Raw genomic sequence first — 22775 nt, forward strand, 5'->3', positions numbered from 1 at the left:
AGCACATTCCTTTAAAGTTTCACAACAATTTACAACTATCTAAGGCCATCTCTTCAACTATTTAATACATCAGTCAACCCAAAACTGTTGCAGATACTATGGGCCCGATTTGCAATGGTATTATCATCTGTAGATGTATGTTTAGTGCAAAAAATCAATCCATTTACACCTGCGAGGAATTCATAAAAGGATTACTGGCAGACTTCATTGAATTACTATTGGCCTTCGGCTCGGGCCTTTCACGCTGGAGCGGGCTTTTAATGGCCGGTAGAGCCTGCTACGTCGGGCTCTAAGTCTATTTTATATCGCAGCCAATGCATGGTAAGTGGGTTTTTCAAGATGTGGCTAGGTTTGCAAGTTTAGGAAAAGCCTACTAACGTGCGTGCTTGTGGTCATTCACAAAATACAACCAATCCCCTTTCTGTTTAATTCTGTCCTGTGTAGATTTCTGCACTAGGAGCCCGTTGTGTGTGCCACATGACACTCCCAGTACTACAGTGGGATCCTGTGCCTAAGTACAGCTTTCCAAGCATGCTCCTTGGAACGTTTATGAGTTGAAAATATAAAGGTAGGTTCAAGCAGAGAAGTAAATTTCCACAAGCACTTTAACATGCTGTCTTGCTTCGCTTCCACGTCTTAAATTAACACTCCCAGTGCTCCCTTTAGGCTCTCCCGTTTGGAAAGAGTCGCGAGCCAGTACGTGGAACGCCAGGGACAGTACGAAGAAGGCGAGTCACCATGACGTGTCTGAAAGGCAGCCTGCCTTTTGTAGGAAAACACTGTTCTGTTATGCGCACGCCAAGCCCATACTGTTCAACAACACGGAGAAAAGTACAATAATGGAAAACTGAGTTGCCTTGGAACACAGCGGGCTAATTTATTATAAAATTACACTTTAAGAAACACAAATAGCCGCATATTGTCTTTGTATATGTGCAATAAAAACTGAACTGAACAAAAGCCAGCTTTTGTGAGTTCTACAGAAATCCTATGAAGTTTCCACCCTTGGAACTTGTGAAAAAACTCTGAAACGAAGTGCAGGGTCGTTGAAAGATTAAAGCGCTGCTGTCTTTTGTCATCTTGAGGCCTGGTCCATCGCCAGAACAAAAAGCATGTGTATAATGGATTGCACATTCAAAGACGCTTCCTGGAATATGTGTAGATATAAATATAGATGCATGACTTTCCATATGGGTCCCTGAAAGAAATGAAGATGAAAAGGCATTATTACATTATTGTTGCATCATGCTGACATGTTATGCAGGCCACTGACCACCTGCTTGTTAATACCCTGAGCTTTCTGTATCGTCCGAAAGGGGGGACACACAGATGACTGAAGTCAGAATTTAAAATACCTATACTCGGTATTACAGGCACACGCACACACATACATTTGTACACGCTATTGGAAATTGAAATTTTACATTTTAACTCAAACCCAGTTGTGATGCTTACCTCCAAAAGCAGGTGGTTTGGCAGCTATTGTGAGAGTATTGGGCACCAACTATACCACGCCTCACCAATATCTCTATCACCAGTCCCAATGCAACGGCACCACCTCTTGTACATCTAATAACACTAAACAAATACCACCCACCATGTGTACCAAATGCATCATCAGTACCACGCCACTGCCAGTAACTCTATGAAGGCTGCTGTCACAACCAGTACCACTGCCAATACCACCACCACCTCCACCCCTAATCCCACCACTATCAATACCACAACAACAAATATCAGTATAAGTACCAGTACAATCACCAGTAAGTACTATTCCACCACCAATAACACTGTTAGGACAGCCATCAGTACCACCACTAATAGCAACACCACCAATACCACCACCACCACTAAAACCTCCACCACTAATCACACCATCACCAATACCAACACTACCACCAATAGCTCCACCACCAATACTACAAACTATTGAGAACTTATACGTTGGCCCACTATAAATACAAATGCAAAGTCTTCAACCATGGGCTAACAAATTCAACCATGAAACACAGCTAATGACAGTAACAAAAACAAATCCGCACCAAATTGAGCAACAAACAAATTCTGCATGAAACGGACATAGTATTGGCAGGCTAAGCAGGGCCAAGATATCCAAAGGATTACTGTTACAAATAAAAAACATGATAGTGTTTTATAACCATACAATTAACTTCCAGTGTTCCTGAAAAACAGCAGACATTCCACAGATTTTTCAGAGCCAGGCCCTTCCCTCTGGAAATGATGGCTTTCTTCCACATCTTTTTGGGTCATCCAGTCATTTAGTGCCAAGACTCTAGTGTGGAAATACCGAGAACATAGCAAAAATATAACATGATGAGAAGAGAATGGTATCCTAGAGCATTTTCAATTTGAGTACATGAGAATGGTTGGGATAGCCTGCTATTGACTAGCGATGAAGGGATTTGGCACCCTTGATAATGTGAAGATCTTGCATCAGTGATCCTCAACATCAATCACACCGTGCTGCTTAACCAACTAAAAAGGTAGCGGGAAAGCCCAGCTTAGCCTTGCACTTCTTCACTTTTCTTAATGAGAGGTCACAATTTTGAAGCTATGGCCTTTCCTGCCTTCTCTCTCTACAACGCGTATGTCCTCCAGGAATCGCCTTTACACCTTTACTAATTAACTTGTACATCTGAACCTTGTTCTAATTGATTCATAAGGAAGCAATAAATAATTTCACTCCTGTGCTAATTATATCCAGATTTATCTTTGAGTTGCAAGATCTACCACATCCTTTTGAAATCGTGATCTTGAGCATTTTTAAGATCACAAACTGGCTTGGTGCCAGCAGTCACACATCTACTTATTCCCTGAACTATGCACTCCATATCCAATCCTATTTGCACTTTCAAAAACATTTGTAAAACATGTAAAGCATTTGAGAGTCTGAGATAAATCATATTCCTCAAACTGGCAGCTTAATTAGGAGCTGTTGGTTTAAGGTACCCTGCTTTGGAGAATTCTATGCCTTCTAAATACAGACTCCCACTATGTTTAAGAGAGTTTTACTCTTTTCCAATCCTGGACCTATGCAAATGCCCCTTGTAGTGACCTTCTGGGTTGTCTATGGACACATCTGTAGCATGTTGCAAAATACAGCAATTGGTCTAATTTCTGGCCATCTTAAAATGGAGAATGTCTCATTTAAGAAATGTAGCTCATCAGTAATCTGAAAAGGCCACAATATGCCCAGATCTTATCTCTGCACAGTAAATGTGTTCTTGAAATGGATATACGGGATCTAAGCAGAAGATTATAACGTGCCCACCTAGAAGAACTTTGGGTTCAGATGACATTCTGCTGTTGATGGTTCCCCAAACACAAAGCAAATCACACAATGACTGGAGATTCTTGGTCTTGGGGCCCAGGCTCTGCAACCAAATAACAATTCAAAACTGGAAGGTGCAGTCTTTTGACGTTCATTGTTCTTACTATTGTATCCGCTTTTGCGTCAACAAGGTCCGGTCTGCTGAATGTGAGGTACAAATAAATAAAACTAACTAACCATTCAATTGTCAGTGTCAGCTTCTGAATCAAATGAATATTCATAAAGACAAACCTTTATTTGGGGAAGAAGTTTTTAAGATTACTTTCAAACTTTGCAAGTAATCCTCTTATCTTATATACAGTCTGCAAGGGAATGCGTTTTAAACTCCTTCTTAGTATAAACACACTTTGCCTCACACACATATATCTACTATTTTTATTGCCCAATATTGTTAGTATATGCCATATGGATGGCTATATAGCTACACAGTGCTTTCAGTCACATTGGTGAGTTTCTTATAATACTATATATGTTATTACATTCAATCTTTCACCATGCTGATGGCTAATTTGCTTTTGCAAAGACTTACCCAACATGGTATTGCAAGTTTACTAATCGCATTTTCATTCAGTCTGATAACTGATGGACTTTATTTAGTATGACAGATAATCAAACTTGTGCAATTTTTGAAGGCTTACATGCTTTAACTTCCAACTGCTAAAAAACTATTTATCATCGTCATAACCTTTGAACCAAATAAATAGCACTCACCCTTGTTCATGATGTTTGTGGATACGATTAGAAAACATTACACCTTCAAGGTGCTCCATATTTTTTCTGTCGGGTGTACATCTTTTTCATATGTTTTCTCTAGTTGTATTTGCTTTTTAGAATCTTGGGCTGTGGGCATCCATAAGCTCCAGGCAATTAACGGTGCTAAAAGCTTTTAATCAGTGTCCATTCTCTTTTAACCTCGTAATTGTTGGAAATGACAATCTTCTGCATGGTGCGCCCCCAGATTTTTGCCTTGACTGTTTTTGCTGGCACAAGGGAAGAAAGGTTCTGCCCTCTTGGTTTCAAGTAGAGAGGGGCACTGTGGTTGCAGAAGTCTGTGCATGTTACCTCTGCTTACCAGTGGTGAAGTATCTCAGCTCTGCCTTTCCACATGATGAAACTGGCATGCCCAATAATGACATATTTAACCTTCCTATAAGTCCCTAGTATATGCACAAAGTGTCCCTAGGGCCTCCAGGTTAAATGTCGCTAGTGGGCTGCAGTACCAATTGTGCCACCTACTGCAGTGACAATGCAAACATGACTGCAGGCCTACTATTTGTAGCCTGGTTGTGCAGTGTTAAAGCTGAAAATGTGACCTGTCGAAATAACCTCTTTTGACAGGCCTAAATCTTCTGTTTTAAATTATTAATACGTCACCCTTAAGTAAGCCTTACTGCCCATAAGGCAGGGTGCCTGTTATTTAAAAGGAGGACATGTAAATGTTTAATGTTAAGCATATCTTTACAGTGAAAAGCCTCCCCAAGCAATGTAGCATGGTTGGCTGTTCCATAAGAAAGCAATGGGATACAATAGTAAATGTAATCATGTTATCTCTGGCTAGAAAACTGCTACAATATTAATTCTTGAACTTTATTATTTATTATAAGCCTAATTCAGTGATGGTGAATTTGTAATAAATATTTTAGAAAAGGTACTTTTTAAAAGTTCCCTCCCTTTTCCCTGCCGCACGGAGGACATTTGCATGAGATTCAACGTCACCTAACATCTGAATAGCCCACTTGATGAAGGGTGAAAACTTCCCCCAGAGCAAGACAAAGACCTGTGTTTTGGAAGTTGTTTTCTGTCCTCTGGCAGGATGATCCTCTAGGCTGTGCCCAAGATTTTGATTAACTTAAAATAAGCCCTGTCACCGGCAAATGTTATCTGACACCTCAATAGGGTCCTTCTTTATTACCCCCGTCAGCCAGTCACCAATCCCAGTGGGAGAGGAGCTGCCCCCAGAACTTGACCACGAAGGGTTGCTCATTTCCCTGGCCACATCTTTCAATCAATCAGGATTTATAAAGTGTAGCTAATCATCCAGTAGGGTATCTAGGCACTTGCAGGTCCTGGAAGCTTATTCAAACGGCAAGGCCTTGAAGGCCATTCGGAATTCCGGAAGTGAGGTGATGGTGCAGAGTTGCATGGGGGTTGGCACAGCAGCTCTGCACAGGGGCAGAAAGGTTCTGCCATTTTGGTTTTAGGCATTGTAGGATTGTTTGCAATAGGGCACACAGTAAAGCTACAAAAGTGGGTAGGCTCATTCGTGAGACCTTTTACCCCATTGGTGAGGAAGTGGCCAAGAGTTTCCCCCACCCACGGGTTGATGCCAGGCATAAACTTAGCATTTGGGAAACTTTTTGGACCTGTGGAAAAACGGAAGAGTACTGGACCTGCCGTCTGTGACCTGAGAAAGCCCAGAAGACTGTACTTACTCTCCCTAATGTATCCAGGACAAAGAAGTGGACTCCAAAGGTCATAAGTCTGACTTACTGTTCAAGCTACAGTGATACAACAAGCTACAAGAGGCCTTTTTCACCAATTACACAGCTGACCAGCTCCAACTGGACCTGCCCTGGACCCGCTGCTGTTCTCTGCTGGTGTGAGTCTTGACTCCAAATCCTGTCCCAAGGGTCAAAGGGTACTCCTCCCATCATCTCCTTAAACCTGGGACTTTTTGGCTCCAAAGACCTCCAGAGGATGGGGACCAACCTTCCAAGGCGATCTAATGAAGGTGCGTTACTGCTGTGCCAAAGATTCAAGTTGGCCCAGCTAGTGAGTTTTTCACAGTAGCAAATCCCATTCAGCAGAATCTTGCAGAGAAGGTATTTGGCCTCATGGAGCCCTTTCTGGTTACAACCTGCAGCCTTGCCACTCTGGAAGAGCCTAAGTTCCAAAAAAGTGACTAAGTCCGAAAGTAGAAATCTTTACCGGGCGAAGATCCAAAAGTATCCAGCCAGCAGAGGACCTTTTTTGGGCACAAAATTCTAAATTTCCCCCCTCAGAGCTTTCCCACCAAAAGTTAAAGGCTTCACTGAGACGTCATCCAGTGACTATACGATGACGAGGAGCCCTCTTAAGTCACAGTTTGCTGCCTTGCTCCACTGAGGTTTTCTGACTTCCAACTTAGAGACCAAGTTCGAAGGTAAAATTTCCAACTGGGTCAGACCTGGTTTCTGTATCCAACCCACACTATAGTCATCCTTAACTTCCGTATAGGGACCGATCAAGCACAACCAGATGACTGTTGTTGGTGATTAATACATTTAGGCACCATTTCCACAATTATACTTTACACATTCATAACTCTGGGTTCCCTCATTAGAATTTTCTTTCTTTGGTGCCAGTTTATTTATTAACATTTACTATAGTTTTCTAAATTGGTTTGGGATTTTTCTTATGTTGTTTTCTTGACTTTATTACTGTTTTCGTACTGCATAAATACTTTAAAAATTGCCTTTAAGTTAGGCTGTCTGATCTGAGCCATAGCTACCAAGGAGTTGAGCTCAGGTTAATTTAGTGACTTTAAGTGTTCCCCTGACAATAGTTGGGGTCATTATTTGTGGTGGGTACTCACTCCACCCAATACTCCAATTTCTTACATTAATCACGTTGGATTACTTAATTTGAATATTTGATCATTGTGTATTTGATTCGATTCGAAAAGAAATGTATTCCGCAACTTGCCATCAAAGTTCATAAAACATCACAGTACAATTATCTAAAATCAAGAAATATGAACAGTACTGGCTAAAATTTGCATACGAATATATAAAACCAAACACTGAGTACAACTTTAAATATTAAAACACCTGATAAAAGCAAAAGCCAGAAAGGTAACAAAATGTGCATTGAATGCTGATACATTAATACATTAAAATACTGCTTCAAGTACATTTTGCCTGATCCTCCAGATAGCCAAGAGGAACCGTGAGACCACAAAAACCACACATTGGCTGGTGCCTGTCTTTAAGATTCTCAGTGCAACTCTAAATTCTCTAGCCGCTATGTTATAACAGAGCAGTAGAACCCATTTTTTTCTTGGGCGCCGATAAACTGGGCAAAAAAAGAAAACATGCTCAATAGCTTTATTTTGATTGGTACAGAATAGGCAGTGCCCGTTTCTTGGTTTAGATTCTTGCCCCCAGCTAGCTGTGGATGGATAGAGCGGCAGAGTCCTGGCAGACGTAGTGCCTCGGCAACACCCAGCTGGTAGGACTAGGGACTCAATTGGAGTGTTGCCCTCCTCCTCCAAGACAAGATGGGCCTTACACTGGCTCTGTCAAAACATTTTTTGGCCCATGTCCAACCTTAGGGGGAGCAGCGGGGTACTAATGGGAAGGTCATTTTGTGAAAGTATTCCATAAATGTGCATGAACTGTGCAGATGGCACAAAATTAAAACACCCATGTGGGCTGTATTGTGGGCTGTATTGAAGCTTTCACCAAGCACCTGGGCTGATAAGCAGCCATGATACAATGTGAGCAAGGTTTCAGTTTTAAAATGTCAAATGAACCTATATTTAGCATTTAAATAACAAACTAAGTAACCGTACATTGTAGCAGGAAGGTCAAGCTGCATAATGTTCTGATTTAGAACATGTAAGCTATGCCCACTTGCATTTTTAAAAGGAAATCATGGGCTGAAAGTTTCATGTTTTCAATGAAACTGCAGCAACTACTACAATATGAGTATGCACTGTTTAAAAAGTCTCCTCCTCTATATGTGTGGATAGAAAGCAATTAGTAAAAATTAGTAGTGATCATAGATTATTATTATTAATGTCACAAGAATGACTTTTGCAAATGCTGCTGACTTGCTATCGCTTAGAAGCAATGATTGATAGGTTTTGCTGGCTACTGCTGCTTGGCTGGCTTCCTTACAGCACTTTTTGTCACTTCTCTTTAAATTGGGGGAAAAGATCTGAAGAAGTGCATGCACATGGTCTCCAGATCTGATAACTCTCAAAACGATAATCTTCCTGAACCTCACCACCTCCTAGCTGACAGCTACCTGGCGAAGCCAGAATATCAAGCGTCAAAATCCTGATTAAACAACAGGCCGACAACAGTACTGTCCATTGCAATGACAAGGCAGAGAGAGACAGAGGCAGGCACTTTTACAGAGCATCCCAACGTATTAGTTCTCTATAAATCGGGAAAGATGGCGACTTCCACTGTGTAAGATTTACACGATGGCGACCTCCATTATCCAATATGGAGTCTGGCCTATATAAAATGGAGTCGGACCTTAGAGGCTTTACAGCAGTGTGCGTGTGTCAGGCAGGCTACTGCTTTTCACTGTGAGCCAGCAGAGCCGGCGAAGCATTAACTGGCACACATGCATAGGGATCCCCACCTCTAAATGAAGTGGAGAAACTTCACTCTGCTCTCAAACATTAAATGACACCCTGTGTACTCATACAAAAATAATGTAAAATCAGGATACTCTAACTTATCACATGTACCGCGATCTTGTTGTTAAAAGCTGTTTATTTCACACGAAAAATAATTTAAAAGCAATCGACTGGGCACTTATGTTTAGTAACTTGTTTACTCCATTCTTGCCCAGACCAAGAAATCTTCAGTACGGATTGAATGAAAATCTGTCTGCACCATTTTGCATTATGCAAGTCCAAAAAAGGTTTGCACTAGTGCAAAGGTCATAGCCACAGTATTGTCAGTCATATGAAATTGAACCTTTTTACAACCTAATATTGCATTATGAGCACTGACATATCTGATGTTCATGGAAGCACATTAGTAGTACAAGCTTATCTCCGCGGCCTTACCAACAAAGGTTTATTACAATATAGGTATTGTGTTACACAGCATGCGGGCCTTTGTCGTAACTCTATGAAGATTAACGACATGGGCTGAGGATAACGTACCATATACAAAATGTCCTTCCTTTTATATTTTATGTCGCTTGATCCTCTTCTTCTCCTTCTTCATCTCCTTCATCTTCTTCCTCCTCCTCCTCTTCTTTTGAATTACCTCTTTTTTTCACAGAGTTGGAGATATCAAAGCTGCCCTCAATATCCAGAACCTGCAGGTGCTTGAGCCCTTCGAAGGCAGCTGCCTCCACAGTTCCCACTTCCAACATATTGTACCTTTTGAGCAAAAGTAGAATAATTGCATATATTACTCACAGTCGGAAAGAACACGGTCACAAATGCAATCCTTCTTCATTATGGCACATTGCTATGCTGTGTACGTTTGTTTAGTGCTGCACATCAAAAGGGGTAACGGAGTGTATGTATGAGCCCTGGGCTCGCTCTATTGCCAAGCTACCAGTGATGGATCTTGCATGGCTGAAACCACTATGTCAGGGTTTATTGGATTGCTTTTGAATGCTTTTTGATACTTGTGCACCCTAGGCCAGCTCACATAACAAGTCTTCAGAGGAGTGTGTAAAATGTTCTAGTTTCCTTTTGCTTAATTACGCAAAAGTTTGGAAACCTTGGGGCAGATTTACAAGCCCCTTGCGCCACTTTTGCGTCACTTTTAACATGGGAAAAGTGACGCAAAAGTGGCGCAAGGGGTTCATAAATCTGCCCCCTTATGTGAAATTATGCGATATTACACAAAATGCAAATCTCAGTGCTATATTTCAGCTCAAAAAGACAACCTCACGTTATTTTGGATGCGGCGATACATTTTGTGCTAAAAAAAAGTAAAGCTGAAAACATAAGTGCTGTGAGCAACAGCTGCTCGCTCTCTGTTCATTGTTGCTGTTCCTGTGCCCATCAATGAGATTTCTACCCGAGCAGACTTGAAAATTACACAGCGTGCCATTATGGCATAGTTTCTGGAATCTAGCATAACAGGAATGCTGGAAATTATGTGAAATTACGTTGACATAATGAAAATATCACCAGTGCCTATTCTACATCTTGTTTACTCTGACCTCAGCATTCAGGGCTTCACTCCAACCGAATATCAGAACCACCAAGAAATTACACATGCCTGAAATTAAACACTCTTCTGACTGGAGCACTATCTATATTACTAAAGACACCGTTTCACAGGAACATCTGGTGCCAGAAAGAGGAGTAGAATATACTAAACTCTTTTCTGTCTGTGATTAGCAAAACCAATATTTGTGAATGCAAAACTGCAAGTTGCCATTTATAAATGGTGCATTGCAAGGAGGAAATGTTTTTCCATTGCGCAAAGTACAAACGTGTACATGTGAATTGGAGGGGGAAAGGGCATGAAAGAGGGCACCACCCCCTTTTCTATCGGATACACAATGTTATGCGACCACCATGGTGGTCACAAGCTATTACCAGGTTACTGACCTGTCAAAGCAGGTGATACTGATTTACAAAGAGGAAGCTTTTGTGACCGACATGTTCTCACCGGAGGGCCGTCAGGGGAGGCAGTGATCTTCTCTGAAGCCTCCAACACTCCATTTGCAGCCAATTGCAATGCGTCATAAAAGGTGTCTGAGTCATGCATGTTAATGAGCGACTGACTGCTTGTATATGGTGGTTATGAGCTGAAACTGATTTGTACATCAGCCGGGTTACAAATCTGAGATACATCTGCAAACCTTCAAATTCAAACTTCTCACGGACACATACAAAGCCCTACACAACACAGGACCAGAATAGTAGAACAGCTGCATACACTTTCACCAACCCACCAGGCACCTATGCTCTGCTGCACTCTCACTTTCACACACTCCCCACATCTGCAAAACTGAAGGTCGCTCACTCCTAAGACATGGAATGACCTTCCTCAATACATCAGAGCATCCTCCTCACTTTTTGAGTTCCGCAAGAAGCTGAAGACCTGACTCTTCCTATAAGCATCTTGGGACCATTCACCTGCGCACCTTGCCCAAGCACCTGGGTACCCTCTCAGGCAATTTGACTGTTATATAAATCAAAATAACATAACCAGTAGCTGTGCAAAAAACGGCGAATTCTATGTTCTAGGTGTTTCCACATCAGGCCCTATGTTACTTTTAAGGTGACTAATGATGTATAAAACACACACAAAAGGTGATGGGAAAAATGCTTGCAAATACTCTAATTACTAATCTAACATTATGTAACCCTCCAAGTGGTATATAGTATAGCCAGACATAGGTCCCTTGCTCACTGTATCATTCATCTAAACTATATCACAATGACGTGGACTACCAAGGCCTTAACCTGTCTGGGTTACTTGTATTGCCTTCTGGTGGGGGCCTCATCTTGCAGTTCAGGGCGTATTGTCCCATGAGGAACAGGGTCATTACTGATTTGTATAAGGTGGGCCATTGCTAAGAGCGGCACAATGGGCGAAAAATGATTGGTTGATTTACTACCTAAGTGATTGCTAGTGGTTGGACTAATTGCAACATTCCTACCTATATATCTCACTAGTTTGAACTTGGACATTAAGTTACTTGCTTCTGCTTGTTTTTCGAGTGGCTACTGTTGAGCAGAAATCATCAACTATTTTGGAAACTCTAGCTTGGACGAGCAATTTCTCCACTGCTGAATGGTTAGGAAGTCGGGGGCTCATTTTAATGGGTAAATATGGGTGGTGTTTGCAGGAAGATTAATGGGGTGGCTTCCAGATTGTGGGGAGCTCCCATACGATTAATGTAACCCTTTCTTGGTAAAATCTAACATTATGCGACAGGGACAAGCTCTGTTTCTTCGCCCTGCAAGCTCAGCCTATTTGTTTTTCAAATTAAGTGGCATCAAGCATATCTGCAAGTCAACTGAGTTTCAATTATGCTAGATTCAATGGCAGGGCATTTATATGGACCTAAAGGTAAAGTTTATTTAAGGAGTTATACATTTTTTTGCAGCAAACATAGTAGAATGAAGTATGTGTTGTTTAAAGGCCCATATAGTGTAGAGGGCAAAAACAGCTCTCATTACCCAGTGCTGCAGTTCTAACAAACACAAACAATAGGCCTTTTACAATGTTCTTTTGTTTGATGATGTCAGCTTGGGATTTGACATCAATTGCGGCAACATTCACCACATGGACCCTTTAAATTATAGTAGGTAGGTGACTTACTGGTACTTTCACTCAGTGGCAGCTGGTGACTTTTCAAAGTGGTGAGCCGTAAAAGTGGGGGCGCGTTAAATTGAATACTGTTAACCTTAGAAATGGCAACGAACAGATGTTATTTTCAGCAATTTAAACAAGCATTTGCAATGCAATAGGTCTCGCAGTTACACGAGTTAAAGCTATTGGCATTGTAAATGACAATGCCAATAGGCATTGTTATTTGCAATGTCAATAGCACGAACTCGCGTAAATGCGAGACCTAATGCATTGCAAATGCTTGTTTGTTTGTGTTTTAGCAAACAGCGGTCTGAGTGTGGGGAGAAAGCGGGGTGGTGGGGGTCAGGTGTGCAGCTGTGACCTGCAGAACTGGGGTCGGTGCAGAGGTTGCAGGGTCGAGGGCAAGGGTCATGGGACTACACAGCACTCTGCTTGCTGCATGTGAAGGGCAGTGTGTGTTATCTGAGCCTTGTGCATAACATCCAAGCCAGAGCAGCGGGGGTTTATGGGGTGAGAGGAGGTGGCGGGGGGGGGGGGAGGGGCGTTGTGCAGGAGCTGCGCACAGCCATGAGCAGGGAATGTTCACTATGGACCGCCCATGGACAGGGGGGCCATATGCGAAACACAACTAGAATCTAGACCTCGCGTAAAAAAATACAATTTGAGTGAATTAGCCAGGGCTGGGAATAGAAAACCTTTATAGGACCCCATACAAAGTCAAAGGGGTGGCAGCAGCAGAAGGGAGGGCTCACGAGGGGGAGTCCTGTGAAACAGAGTGAGTCTGAACCTATACATTTATTTCTAACACAAAAGCCTCTGTACCAAAAGAACAGACAACATTTTAAAATATCTTCTGAGTTAAGGCACCGGCTGCGGAGACCACTGTGCACCCTGCAATCTGAAGGGTGTAACAGCCGTAGGATGACCCCCCTCGGGGAGCAGTGTGCATGGTACCAGGCGTTAATTTACAGCCTTAATGTTTCTTTTTCAGTCTTTAATTACATTACGATTGCTGAAACATTTGCTTTGGGTAGTAATAAACACATGAATAAGTATTTTATATAGAGCTATTACTGTGATCGCCCCCGCCGGATACATCTGGCATTGTTACAGTGCAAGCATTCCTTTCTCTTGCAAACAGCTTGGAAAAGTCGAAAAAATGCCTCCAACTCACGGTTTATCTCTTAAGCACTTGTTAAGTGACAACACGCGGAGTATCTCTGTTCCCCGGGGGCACTGGCATCAAGATGTCATGCGCCAGCTGGCACGTGGCCAGGGTTTGAAGTGCCCATGGCCCTTTAAGAGGAGGGGTTCGTGGTGGGCCCAGCTGAAGCTGGCAATAGGAGACCCCTCAAGCCCTGCAGTCGACGCAAACGCACCAGGGCCCCGATTCAGAATGACGCATTTGATAGCAAATGTAAGCTTGGGACTAAATTTTCCTTTGCATGTCTGCCAGGGATTCATAAACGAATGTCTGGCAGGCATGAGGCGCTTTACGCGTGCGAAGTTCACCGGCACGGGAGCGGCATCCCCCCGGCCTGTAAATCCCGTTCAAGGGGCGCGAAAGAGGTCATTCCAAAGCATGGCGAAAACTAGAATGCCATCTCATGGGCTTCTGTGGAGCAGATTCCACTTGCGTGTTGAACTGATCATTGGTGTCCTCTGGAATCGGTCAGTGGTTGCATTTTACCTCCAGAAATACGCGTATTTGTTATTTCATTGTCCAGCGTCCAAAATCCATATGCTGTAACAACTAACAACTGGCCGTGGTAGGGTATGTGCGTGTGTGACACTTCAAAGCGCGGCTGTGTGACAGGCGAAAGTGAAAGACGACTTCTTTCAGGCTGCCAAATGGTGCGCGCGCCCGGCACACATGCACAGTAGTTGGCGGCCTGAAAGCACTCGTTTGCACTTCCAAAAGTGCTTACTATAAGTCTCGCCAGAACAGCGCTAAAGCGCTGTCTCAGGCGAGACCTAAAAATGCCTTATTTGGTGCCAATCCAATAACATTCAATTGTTATTAATAGTGACAATTTTCTACCAATAACTCACCAATTTTTCAGGCTTGAAATGTGTAGATAGATGTTGGCAGATGTCTCAAAATGTTTCTAAAATGATGCTTATAAAAAACAAGCATTTGCAATGCAATCGGTCTCACATTTGTGAAAGTTAGAGCTCTGGAGTTGTAAATGACAGTTTTATACTTTTGTTTTTGTTTGTTTGTAATGGAGTGATTATATTTGTATAGCTCTATTGCCAGAAATGGGAAATAGGTTAAGAGGGAGGGGAGGTGGAAAATAAATGACACAAATGGAAAAAGGAATTAAAAAATAGTGAAGGAGTTGCTGTACAGGGTCGGGGATAATGCATGACAGGAGAGATCGTGATATTGGCATAGGATATGTGCATGAGAGACAGAAAGATTGAAAGAGGGTTTAGAGATAAGTATGTGAGTGACAGTGAGAAAGGGATGGCTACAGAAGAATGGGGCAGGGGAGAAGGAATGTGAGTGTGTGGGAAACAGAGCGGTTGCCAGTTTGTGAGGAAGAGTTTAGAGGAGAATGGACGAAAGAGAGAGCTTTTCAGGAGTGTCATTAGAAAGAACCCTGGTGGGAAAGAGGACAAACTTATTTCAGTTACAACATTAGAGTAAGGGAAAAATCTCTTGCATCAAACTTGTATCGATTTAAGTGCCTTGTGTCGGCATAGCACAAGTAGCATGTTGGCTTGCACCATGCATTTACATTGTGAACACCTATAGCTCTGTGATTGCCGAGAACTATTGGTTTTGCTAATGCTTGTTTTATTAAGCAAGGGCTCTAACAAACCAAGCTCCAAGGTTCTATCTTGAAATGGTCTGACAATTGCAACTAATTAACTGAGCTGTTAGAATATATTCAACGGAAGTTACATATAATAGTTCTTCCGTTTTTATGATATACAGTTCCTGACTTCTGGCGTATACATTAACAGTTTCAATATGGTGATGTTTAAATACAGTTAATTTTTCTGTGATTAATTTTGGAAGGGAAGACTATGGTGCTGTTGGGAAAGTGATCAAACTGGGTCTGCTGAGAATTAAATAAGGGAGCACAGTTGGACTGAATATACTTATTTAACATTAACATATAAGAAGTAGTAATGTAGGCATTGTGTGCCCATTTCGTCTGCCATGTTGGATTGGTTTCAATGTGGTGAAGTATACAAGTATAATGAGAAGTCAGGGAGACTGGAACATGGATCCCCAGAGGCAGAGGATGTGCTGCGGCGGTCAGAGCTGCCGACTTTGGAGCTGGAGATTTTTATTCGAGCCTCGACATAGGCTCTGCATCCTGTGATCCTTGGCAAATCACCACACTATAAAAATCTACACATTTTTAAATGGTATTTTTTCTGCGATTAATTTTGGAAGGGAAGACTATGGTGCTGTTGGGGTGACCAAACCGGGCCTGTGGAGAATTAAATAAGGGAGCACGGTCAGACTGAATATACTAGTTTCACATGAACATAGCGGACATATTAATGTGGGCATCGTGCGCCCATTTTGTCCGTCATGTTGGATTGGTAGCAATCTGGTGAAGTATAATGAGAAGTCAAGTAATGTAGAGTAATTGCCAAGGAAATGTAAGAAAAGCAGAGCTTGGGGACCGTCATAAATTAAAGTCTATGCCAAGAAAAAGCCAAACTAGGCTAGGATATCTTAGCACTGACCCTTTTCCTTTTAGTGTAAAATGTGTCCCGTCTATCAATTTCTAATGCAGCCCAGTTGCTGGATTAAGCCCGATCAAGTGTTGAATGCTTTTCTTAGCCGTCTCATTATTTCATAAGTTAGTGCTGTTGCCGTTTGTCTGACCTCGGAGCCTGCCAAAATTAGGAAGAAATGTGCCTGTGTTATGTAGGGCCACAAGACTGTGTTTCAAGCACAGAAAATGTTAATTCTTCCTCCAATAATCTGCTGTTTTAAATATTGGCAGACCAACTGGGTCTAACCCCAAGGTGTACTAGCTTGCTTTGAAGTGGAGAAATGTTTAAGTGGGAGGAGTCTGAAGTTAGAGAAATAGATTATTTTGCATAAATCAGGCATGTTGCCATTGGTGCAATAAAAACAAAGAACCTGGATTCCGTCTCCTGACATAAGAGCAGCACCTTTGGGGTGATTTGCTGGCACTGCAGTGTTAAAAGAGGGAGACTCAAACATGGATCCCCAGAGGGAGGGGATGTGGTGCAGCGTTCAGAGCTACTGACTCGGGAGCTGGGGATCCGTGTTCGAGCCTCGGGGTTTGGTCAACATCCTGTGATTCTTGGCAAATCATTTATTCTTCCCCCATGCCTGCGCTATACAAATCTACTAATTTAAATTACAAGTAAAAAAAGGCAAGCCGCTTTCTCGCAGGGGCGAGTGTGCAGTGTTGTGCGAGGGGAGAGAGGGCACAGGGATATTAAGTGTGAAGCAGTAATTAAAATAAATAAAATAAAAAACAAGTAGACCTTGGAGGGATGGTGGGGGAGGGCAAGCAGTGTTGGGGAAGAGGGACACATGAAGCTGCTGAAGCACAGTAAACAGAACACTTAACGAGCAGAAGAAGGCCAACAAAAAAAAAGAGTGCTCTCAAAGCTCTCTACATTACCCTGATGAGTAGGAGCACATGTAATAGAGGCAGTCCACATTGGAGGATACAAAAGTCCAAAAGGAGGGACTACTAAGTGTATCCACCAAACAAAAGCCAGCATTTCCTAAGCACAGAAAGAGTAATCAATAAAAAAAAGATGGGCGGTTCTTCAAGCCCATATTCTAGATACAGCATGTCTCGAAGAGACAGGGCATGCGCTGCCTAGGTGAGACCTAAAAATTCACCTTAAGACTCAGAGTGAAGGCATACAGACGGTCAATTAGAGGTGGAAAGTGCAATTTTGGCTTAATGTATTTACTGACACTTTTCCTCTCACAGAAATACAAAGCAACAAATCCCTTAGTGTATTCAAATACATACTTTTTAGACATAAAACTCTTATGAGATCGAAGGTTTAGCGTTTCCTACTTTCCCTTAATTTTTTATCTTTCCGAACACATACCATTGCAGTGTTTTCACAGAATGCTTGGTCCAAAATGTAGCTGTGTGCCTTTCCCATCAAGCTCTAACAAAGTCACGGCTATGGTCTAAAATTACCAGACACTGCTTCAAATGCAGCAGAATGTTTTCTGTTTGTTACTTCATGCCAAACTATTTAATATATCACATATGTCTCTTTACACAGGCTCACTCAAACCGCTGACCCCTAGAATCATCCTGCACTGATTCTTGCTGTTGCCAAGAGGCTTTTCTACAAGATTTTGGTCAGTCTACTAGCGTTCAAAGCCTCACATTTGTCTGCTATATCATACCCGCTTGGCACATTCCATTGGGAAACAGCCGTTACAACGCATGCCTCACAACGCATGCTTTACCCCGCATGCCTTTACAATCCAAATGGCTTGTTGCAGGGGGTATAAGGTGTTGGGTTTAACTCCAACACCTTTCCTACTGTTGCACACACTGGAGTTGGAATAGTAATTATACTATTCCAACATCTAGCGCACCTCCGACAGCAAGTTGGGGTAATAATTTGCGTTGTTATGGCATGCGGGGTAAAAGCATGCGTTATAACGTCATACAACCCATTCCAATGGAATACATCCTGACTCATGGCACATTGTGGTACGTCTGCCTGCACTAAGTAGACGCCCCTCACTGCTCAATGTCCATGTGGTGCTGGGAGAAAGAATCTTTACAAACTATGCACGTGACCATTACCAGAAAAAGCCAAAATAAAATTGGCTGGCATTAGCTGTGAGAAATCTGAGCAATCAAATGCTACTTCTAGTTAGGCAGGGGCACCCACCCTTGACTAACCATTGTTAGAGAGTAGGGCGTGTCAGGTCATAGATAGGTAAGGGGTGGGTGTCTCCAGGAAACAGGATCTCACAGAAAAGCTCTGTCCTCTGACTCAGCACCATTAGACAACTTGCAGTCATCCACTTTTCTTTTTCTCCTGTGCATATGAAGGGGATGTCATGTGCCTGTTTGTTAACATTTTGAGCGACAGACTTTCAGGGTTTGCGTTCATCTTTTAATCATTCGCCGTGGGACGTTTGAGATTAGATTGTCAAACAAACCATGGAAAAGAAAGCCTGGATATTGTGCGGCACATAACATCTCTAAGGAGTGGTGTCTCTTGAACCCTTGACAGATATGCAATCATTCCTTTTACAATTATAGCTGCTTTGGCAGCTATTGGCTCATTAAATCATGATATGGCTACTGCATTAGACATAAATGGGTTTGATTGTGTTTGCTGCGCCATGGGAAGTAAGTGCTTTTGGTTTCCAAGAACAGACGGTGCCCTGCGCTGGCTGTTTCCATGTGCAGACATGCAAGGATATGCCGCTCCGAGGTCGATGAAAGGCCGCAGAGATTCCTTTGAACTGGGTAATGCTATGCTAACAAACTCTATTCACTACAGTACAAAACTAAAACACAGGCACAAAAAGTGATCTATTAAAACAGTACCTTATTTCTGTACCAGTCCCTAAAACATAGCTGATGAACCTGTATCCTCTCTAGGCCTGTCACCCCCGAGCAGACACCGCTACTGGGTGCTTCTGTCCCTTAAGAGATCACACAGAGCGCCAACCACCATCTACGCGCGATTCCCGCAGAGTCTGCCTCGGAGCGCTTGTCATGTGCTGTATCAATACTGACTAATGAATGCAGGGCACAAAATCTAAATACCCGCTATTGCTGTTCACCTCAACTATATATTCAGCCTAAATACCGAACTACAATGTACGCCTCCATACAGTCTATCTGCAGGTAACGCATTCCTAAGGGCATAATATCGGCCACAGGCGGAGCATGTGTGAGGAGGCCAGTCTAAGTGAAAAATTATGGGAGCCTCACTTAATTTCCCAAAGGAAGGGAGAAATTGTTTTGTGTTATCCAAAATGCAGTATTCCAGACACAGCAGTTCATGCATTATTTTGTTTTGTATCGAACTTCAGCAAAAAACAGACAGTTCAGTGTAATTTCCCCATCTCTAAAAATTAAAATTCAACTTAGACCATGAGAGCCCTTTGGATCGCACAAATTGTTATTTTCTTGTGTTTCTTGTGTTTCCTCGCTGCTTTCTAAGACAGGCTCTTAAGAAATAAAAGACTAATCAGGATTATGTACCGTCCGCTGCCTCTGTGCTCTTCTTCTGCTCCTGTCGGACTCCTGGCAGTCCAAGGGCTGGAGCACAGACTCCTGGACTCCCCTACGCCAATCCAGGCGCTGCTGTCAAGCTGCTAATACTATTACCAACATGAGAGAAGCACCGGGAGTGGTCAGAATGGGCCCATTTTGTGCTCACACTGAGACTGGGAGCCTGTGTTTGTTCTCCACCCGGATGTGCAACACAGATCTAAGGAGCCAATTACGACTTCGGCAGTAAGGGAACCTCTGTGGCTTTTCGGCGGTCTGACCACCCGCTTCCCTAGTGGTCCAACCACTGCGTTATGAAGTGAGCGGGAAGACCACCTCAAGACCTCAGCCTCTGCTGACATTTCTGCTAGAGCGGTGGGAGAGGCAGAGGCAGCCAATGGAGGTGGTGCCAGCATTTGTTCTGCCAGCCTACTTATGACCTGCCTTTTTGACGACATTTAATTGGCGGGGACACCGCTATGCGTGAGTCGGCAGAAAGGCAGTAAAATTTGCCAATTTTTGACCCGAGAGTGATTGAGCCCTTATATCATGTCATTGGTCCAAAACCTTCGTGTCAGGTTAGCGCTATAACAAACTGCAAAAATATTAAAATGCTAACATACCCCCAGCTGGGATCACGTTCTGGTTGTGTCCAGCAGTCAGCAGTGTAGGCAGCATCGGAATCCAGCGTGACTCTACCGCCTTGCATCCCCCAACCCCGCGGGAAACTCCTAATACGGTGGGCGGGGAGGCCGGCTGCTTGGCGGAGTACTCGGTCCCACCGTTACGGCGGGCTGGCATTAAAACCGCCAAAGTTGTAAAAAGGCAGCCAAGGGCACATGTCGGTTTGGCCGTCCTTAGACGGCCGGCCAAACCGACATGCAAACTTGCAGTGCCTGTTCCCACCACTACTCCTCCCTGCTGCAGCTCCTGTCCATCAGGATGGCACCGCCCAGCCCTAGTCGGCTTGGCGGCCAGCCTGCAGGATGAAAAATGAAATGATAATAAAACATTTTTATTACCATTTTGTTTTTCTTGTTTGAATCTGCTGGCTCTCAGCGGGGGGGGGAAGGGGGGTGCTCCTCTGCTTTAACGGAGGAGCTTCCGCTACTTTAATTACTTGTAGGTCAAAGGGAAAACAAAAAATTGAGAAATTAAAAAAATTGAGAAAAAATGTTTTAAACATTGGAAAGGATAAGATTTAGGATAACAAATACAAAATGAGTTTACAGATAGGGTAATAGCAAGGTATGGGTGAATCCTTAAACCAGTGTTAGTGTAAGTTGTATTGCATAGCCAAACAACAGTTAAATTCAGGCTTTATGGATAGGACTATGGTTCAGATTTGTCATAAGGATAGTGTAAATGAATAGGTATGGGAAAGGGTTGATGTTAGGGTTAGGTGTGAGGTTAAGTGCAGACTTAGTGTGGGACTGGGTAAGGGAAAGTCTGTCAGCTAGGTTTAGCATAATATAGTTAAGGGTTAAAGTTAACAGTACAATTAGGGTTATTGAGTCTCACTTTCAGGCAACTCAAAACAGTTTAATTGCAGTTAGTGTTTTTCTCACTTTTTGTTTCTTACATTTTTCCTTTCTCACTTTTTAGATCTGGTGTTTGCGAAGAACCTTTGATTTTGCTAAAATAATATCTCAAATATATTTATTTAAAGGGGCTTTCAGCCACCTCTCTTCATCCATTGGTCTGTTGTTGTGTCATTCTCATATTTCTTAAATCCACTAAAGCATACAGCATGGGGCAATGAGTCAGCCTACTTAAACCTCTGGTTAACATCACTCGCGGCTAAGCCGAGTACAGCAGCTGTACTCGGCTTAGCCGAGTTATGTTTCGGAGGACGGTGTATTGACATTTGACAACCATACCAATAGCCTACTGTGAATTTGACGTAGTGTGTGGAAACAGGAAATGAGAGAATTTTGCTATATCACCGTCCAAAAGTAGAACCCTGTGTGGTCTGGAATTTGTACCACATTTCAAATTCATGATTAAACGAGGAATTTAGCCTTAAGGAAGTCGTGGGACCACAATCCCTACACGACGAAACACGTGTTGGCTGTGGAGTTTCTTATGAAGGCTTCTTGAATAAAAGAAAAGAAGAAGACTTGACTCATGACTCTTCGACTTGTTTGGCTTGCTATGATTGTCATTAACAGACTATCAGGCACATGCATCATCATAGGGTTTTGCGATTCCTTAATAGCGATTATTAAGGAATCGCAATTAAGGAATAGCAAAACCCTATGCATGTAGGAATCGCTAAAGAAATAGCGATTCCCACAAATTCCTTAATTGCGACTAGCAAATTGCGAGTCGCAATTAAGGAATGTCTTCCCATTCATTCCTATGGGCCTCCAGGCCCATAGGAATGAATTAGAGATTGCGGGAGCAATTTGCGAGTACCAGTAGGTACTCGCAAATTGCTCCCGCAATTTCGATGGTGCAAGGGTGTCAAAATGACACCCTATTGCACCCATGTATGTTCACTCTGCACAAATGTTGCATACACACATGCTCTAAGGGCATGTGTGTGGGCAACATGAAACTTAGAAAAATGCAAATAAGTGCATTTTTCTAAGTTTTCGCAAATTACCATGAGGTCCAGCCTCATGGTAATTTGCTCACGCTAATAGCGAAATCGCTATTTTTTAAACTGTAATGCATTGCATTTAAGGAATCTCAATTAGGGATTCCTTAAATGCAATCGCTATTTAAGGAATCCCAATTTTGAGATTCCTTAAATAGCGATTTTTGCATTTGGGATGATGCATCCCAAATGCAAAAATACCGGGAGCAAAGGGTCAGATTCTGAGAATCTGCCCGTTTGCGACCGGTATTTTACTTGATGCATGTGCCTGAAAGACTTTGATGTTTTTATATTCACGTGTGCTGGTGAATTAGAATAATTTGTGCTAGCTTTGCTTCCCTCTGTAGAGTTTGTGGTTCTCTACACCTTACCGCACCGTCCTAGAAGTAGAGAACAGGAAACTAGAGTGTAAATCTTTTAGCGGCGCCAACATACCTATGAACAATACCACGTTGCTGTTTGTAAACACCAGGTAGTTCCCTTCAGTACCGAGTATACCATGGTAATGTGTTTTTTTGAGATCAGAAAAGCATTTTTGCCTTTAGCCATCTTTTTTAGATTTAATGAGGGTTCGCAGCTTCCCAAAC

General features: G+C 42.7%; 1 protein-coding gene across 1 annotated transcript in view; it reads right to left on the minus strand.

Moving 5' to 3' along the window:
- Positions 1–852: 852 nt before the first annotated feature.
- The window catches only part of PODN (podocan), a 286283-nt gene continuing 264360 nt past the window's right edge, over positions 853–22775 (minus strand). The window contains exons 10-11 of the mRNA XM_085602596.1: positions 9240–9461; positions 853–1198 (exon numbers count right to left, since the gene is read on the minus strand). Coding sequence (XP_085458722.1) covers positions 9269–9461 — 193 coding nt within the window. The 3' untranslated portion in view covers positions 853–1198; positions 9240–9268. The remainder of the gene's footprint in view (positions 1199–9239; positions 9462–22775) is intronic.

Source organism: Triturus cristatus, chromosome 4_2 (genome assembly GCF_964204655.1).
Source record: "Triturus cristatus chromosome 4_2, aTriCri1.1, whole genome shotgun sequence".
In the NCBI taxonomy this organism is placed as follows: domain Eukaryota; kingdom Metazoa; phylum Chordata; class Amphibia; order Caudata; family Salamandridae; genus Triturus; species Triturus cristatus.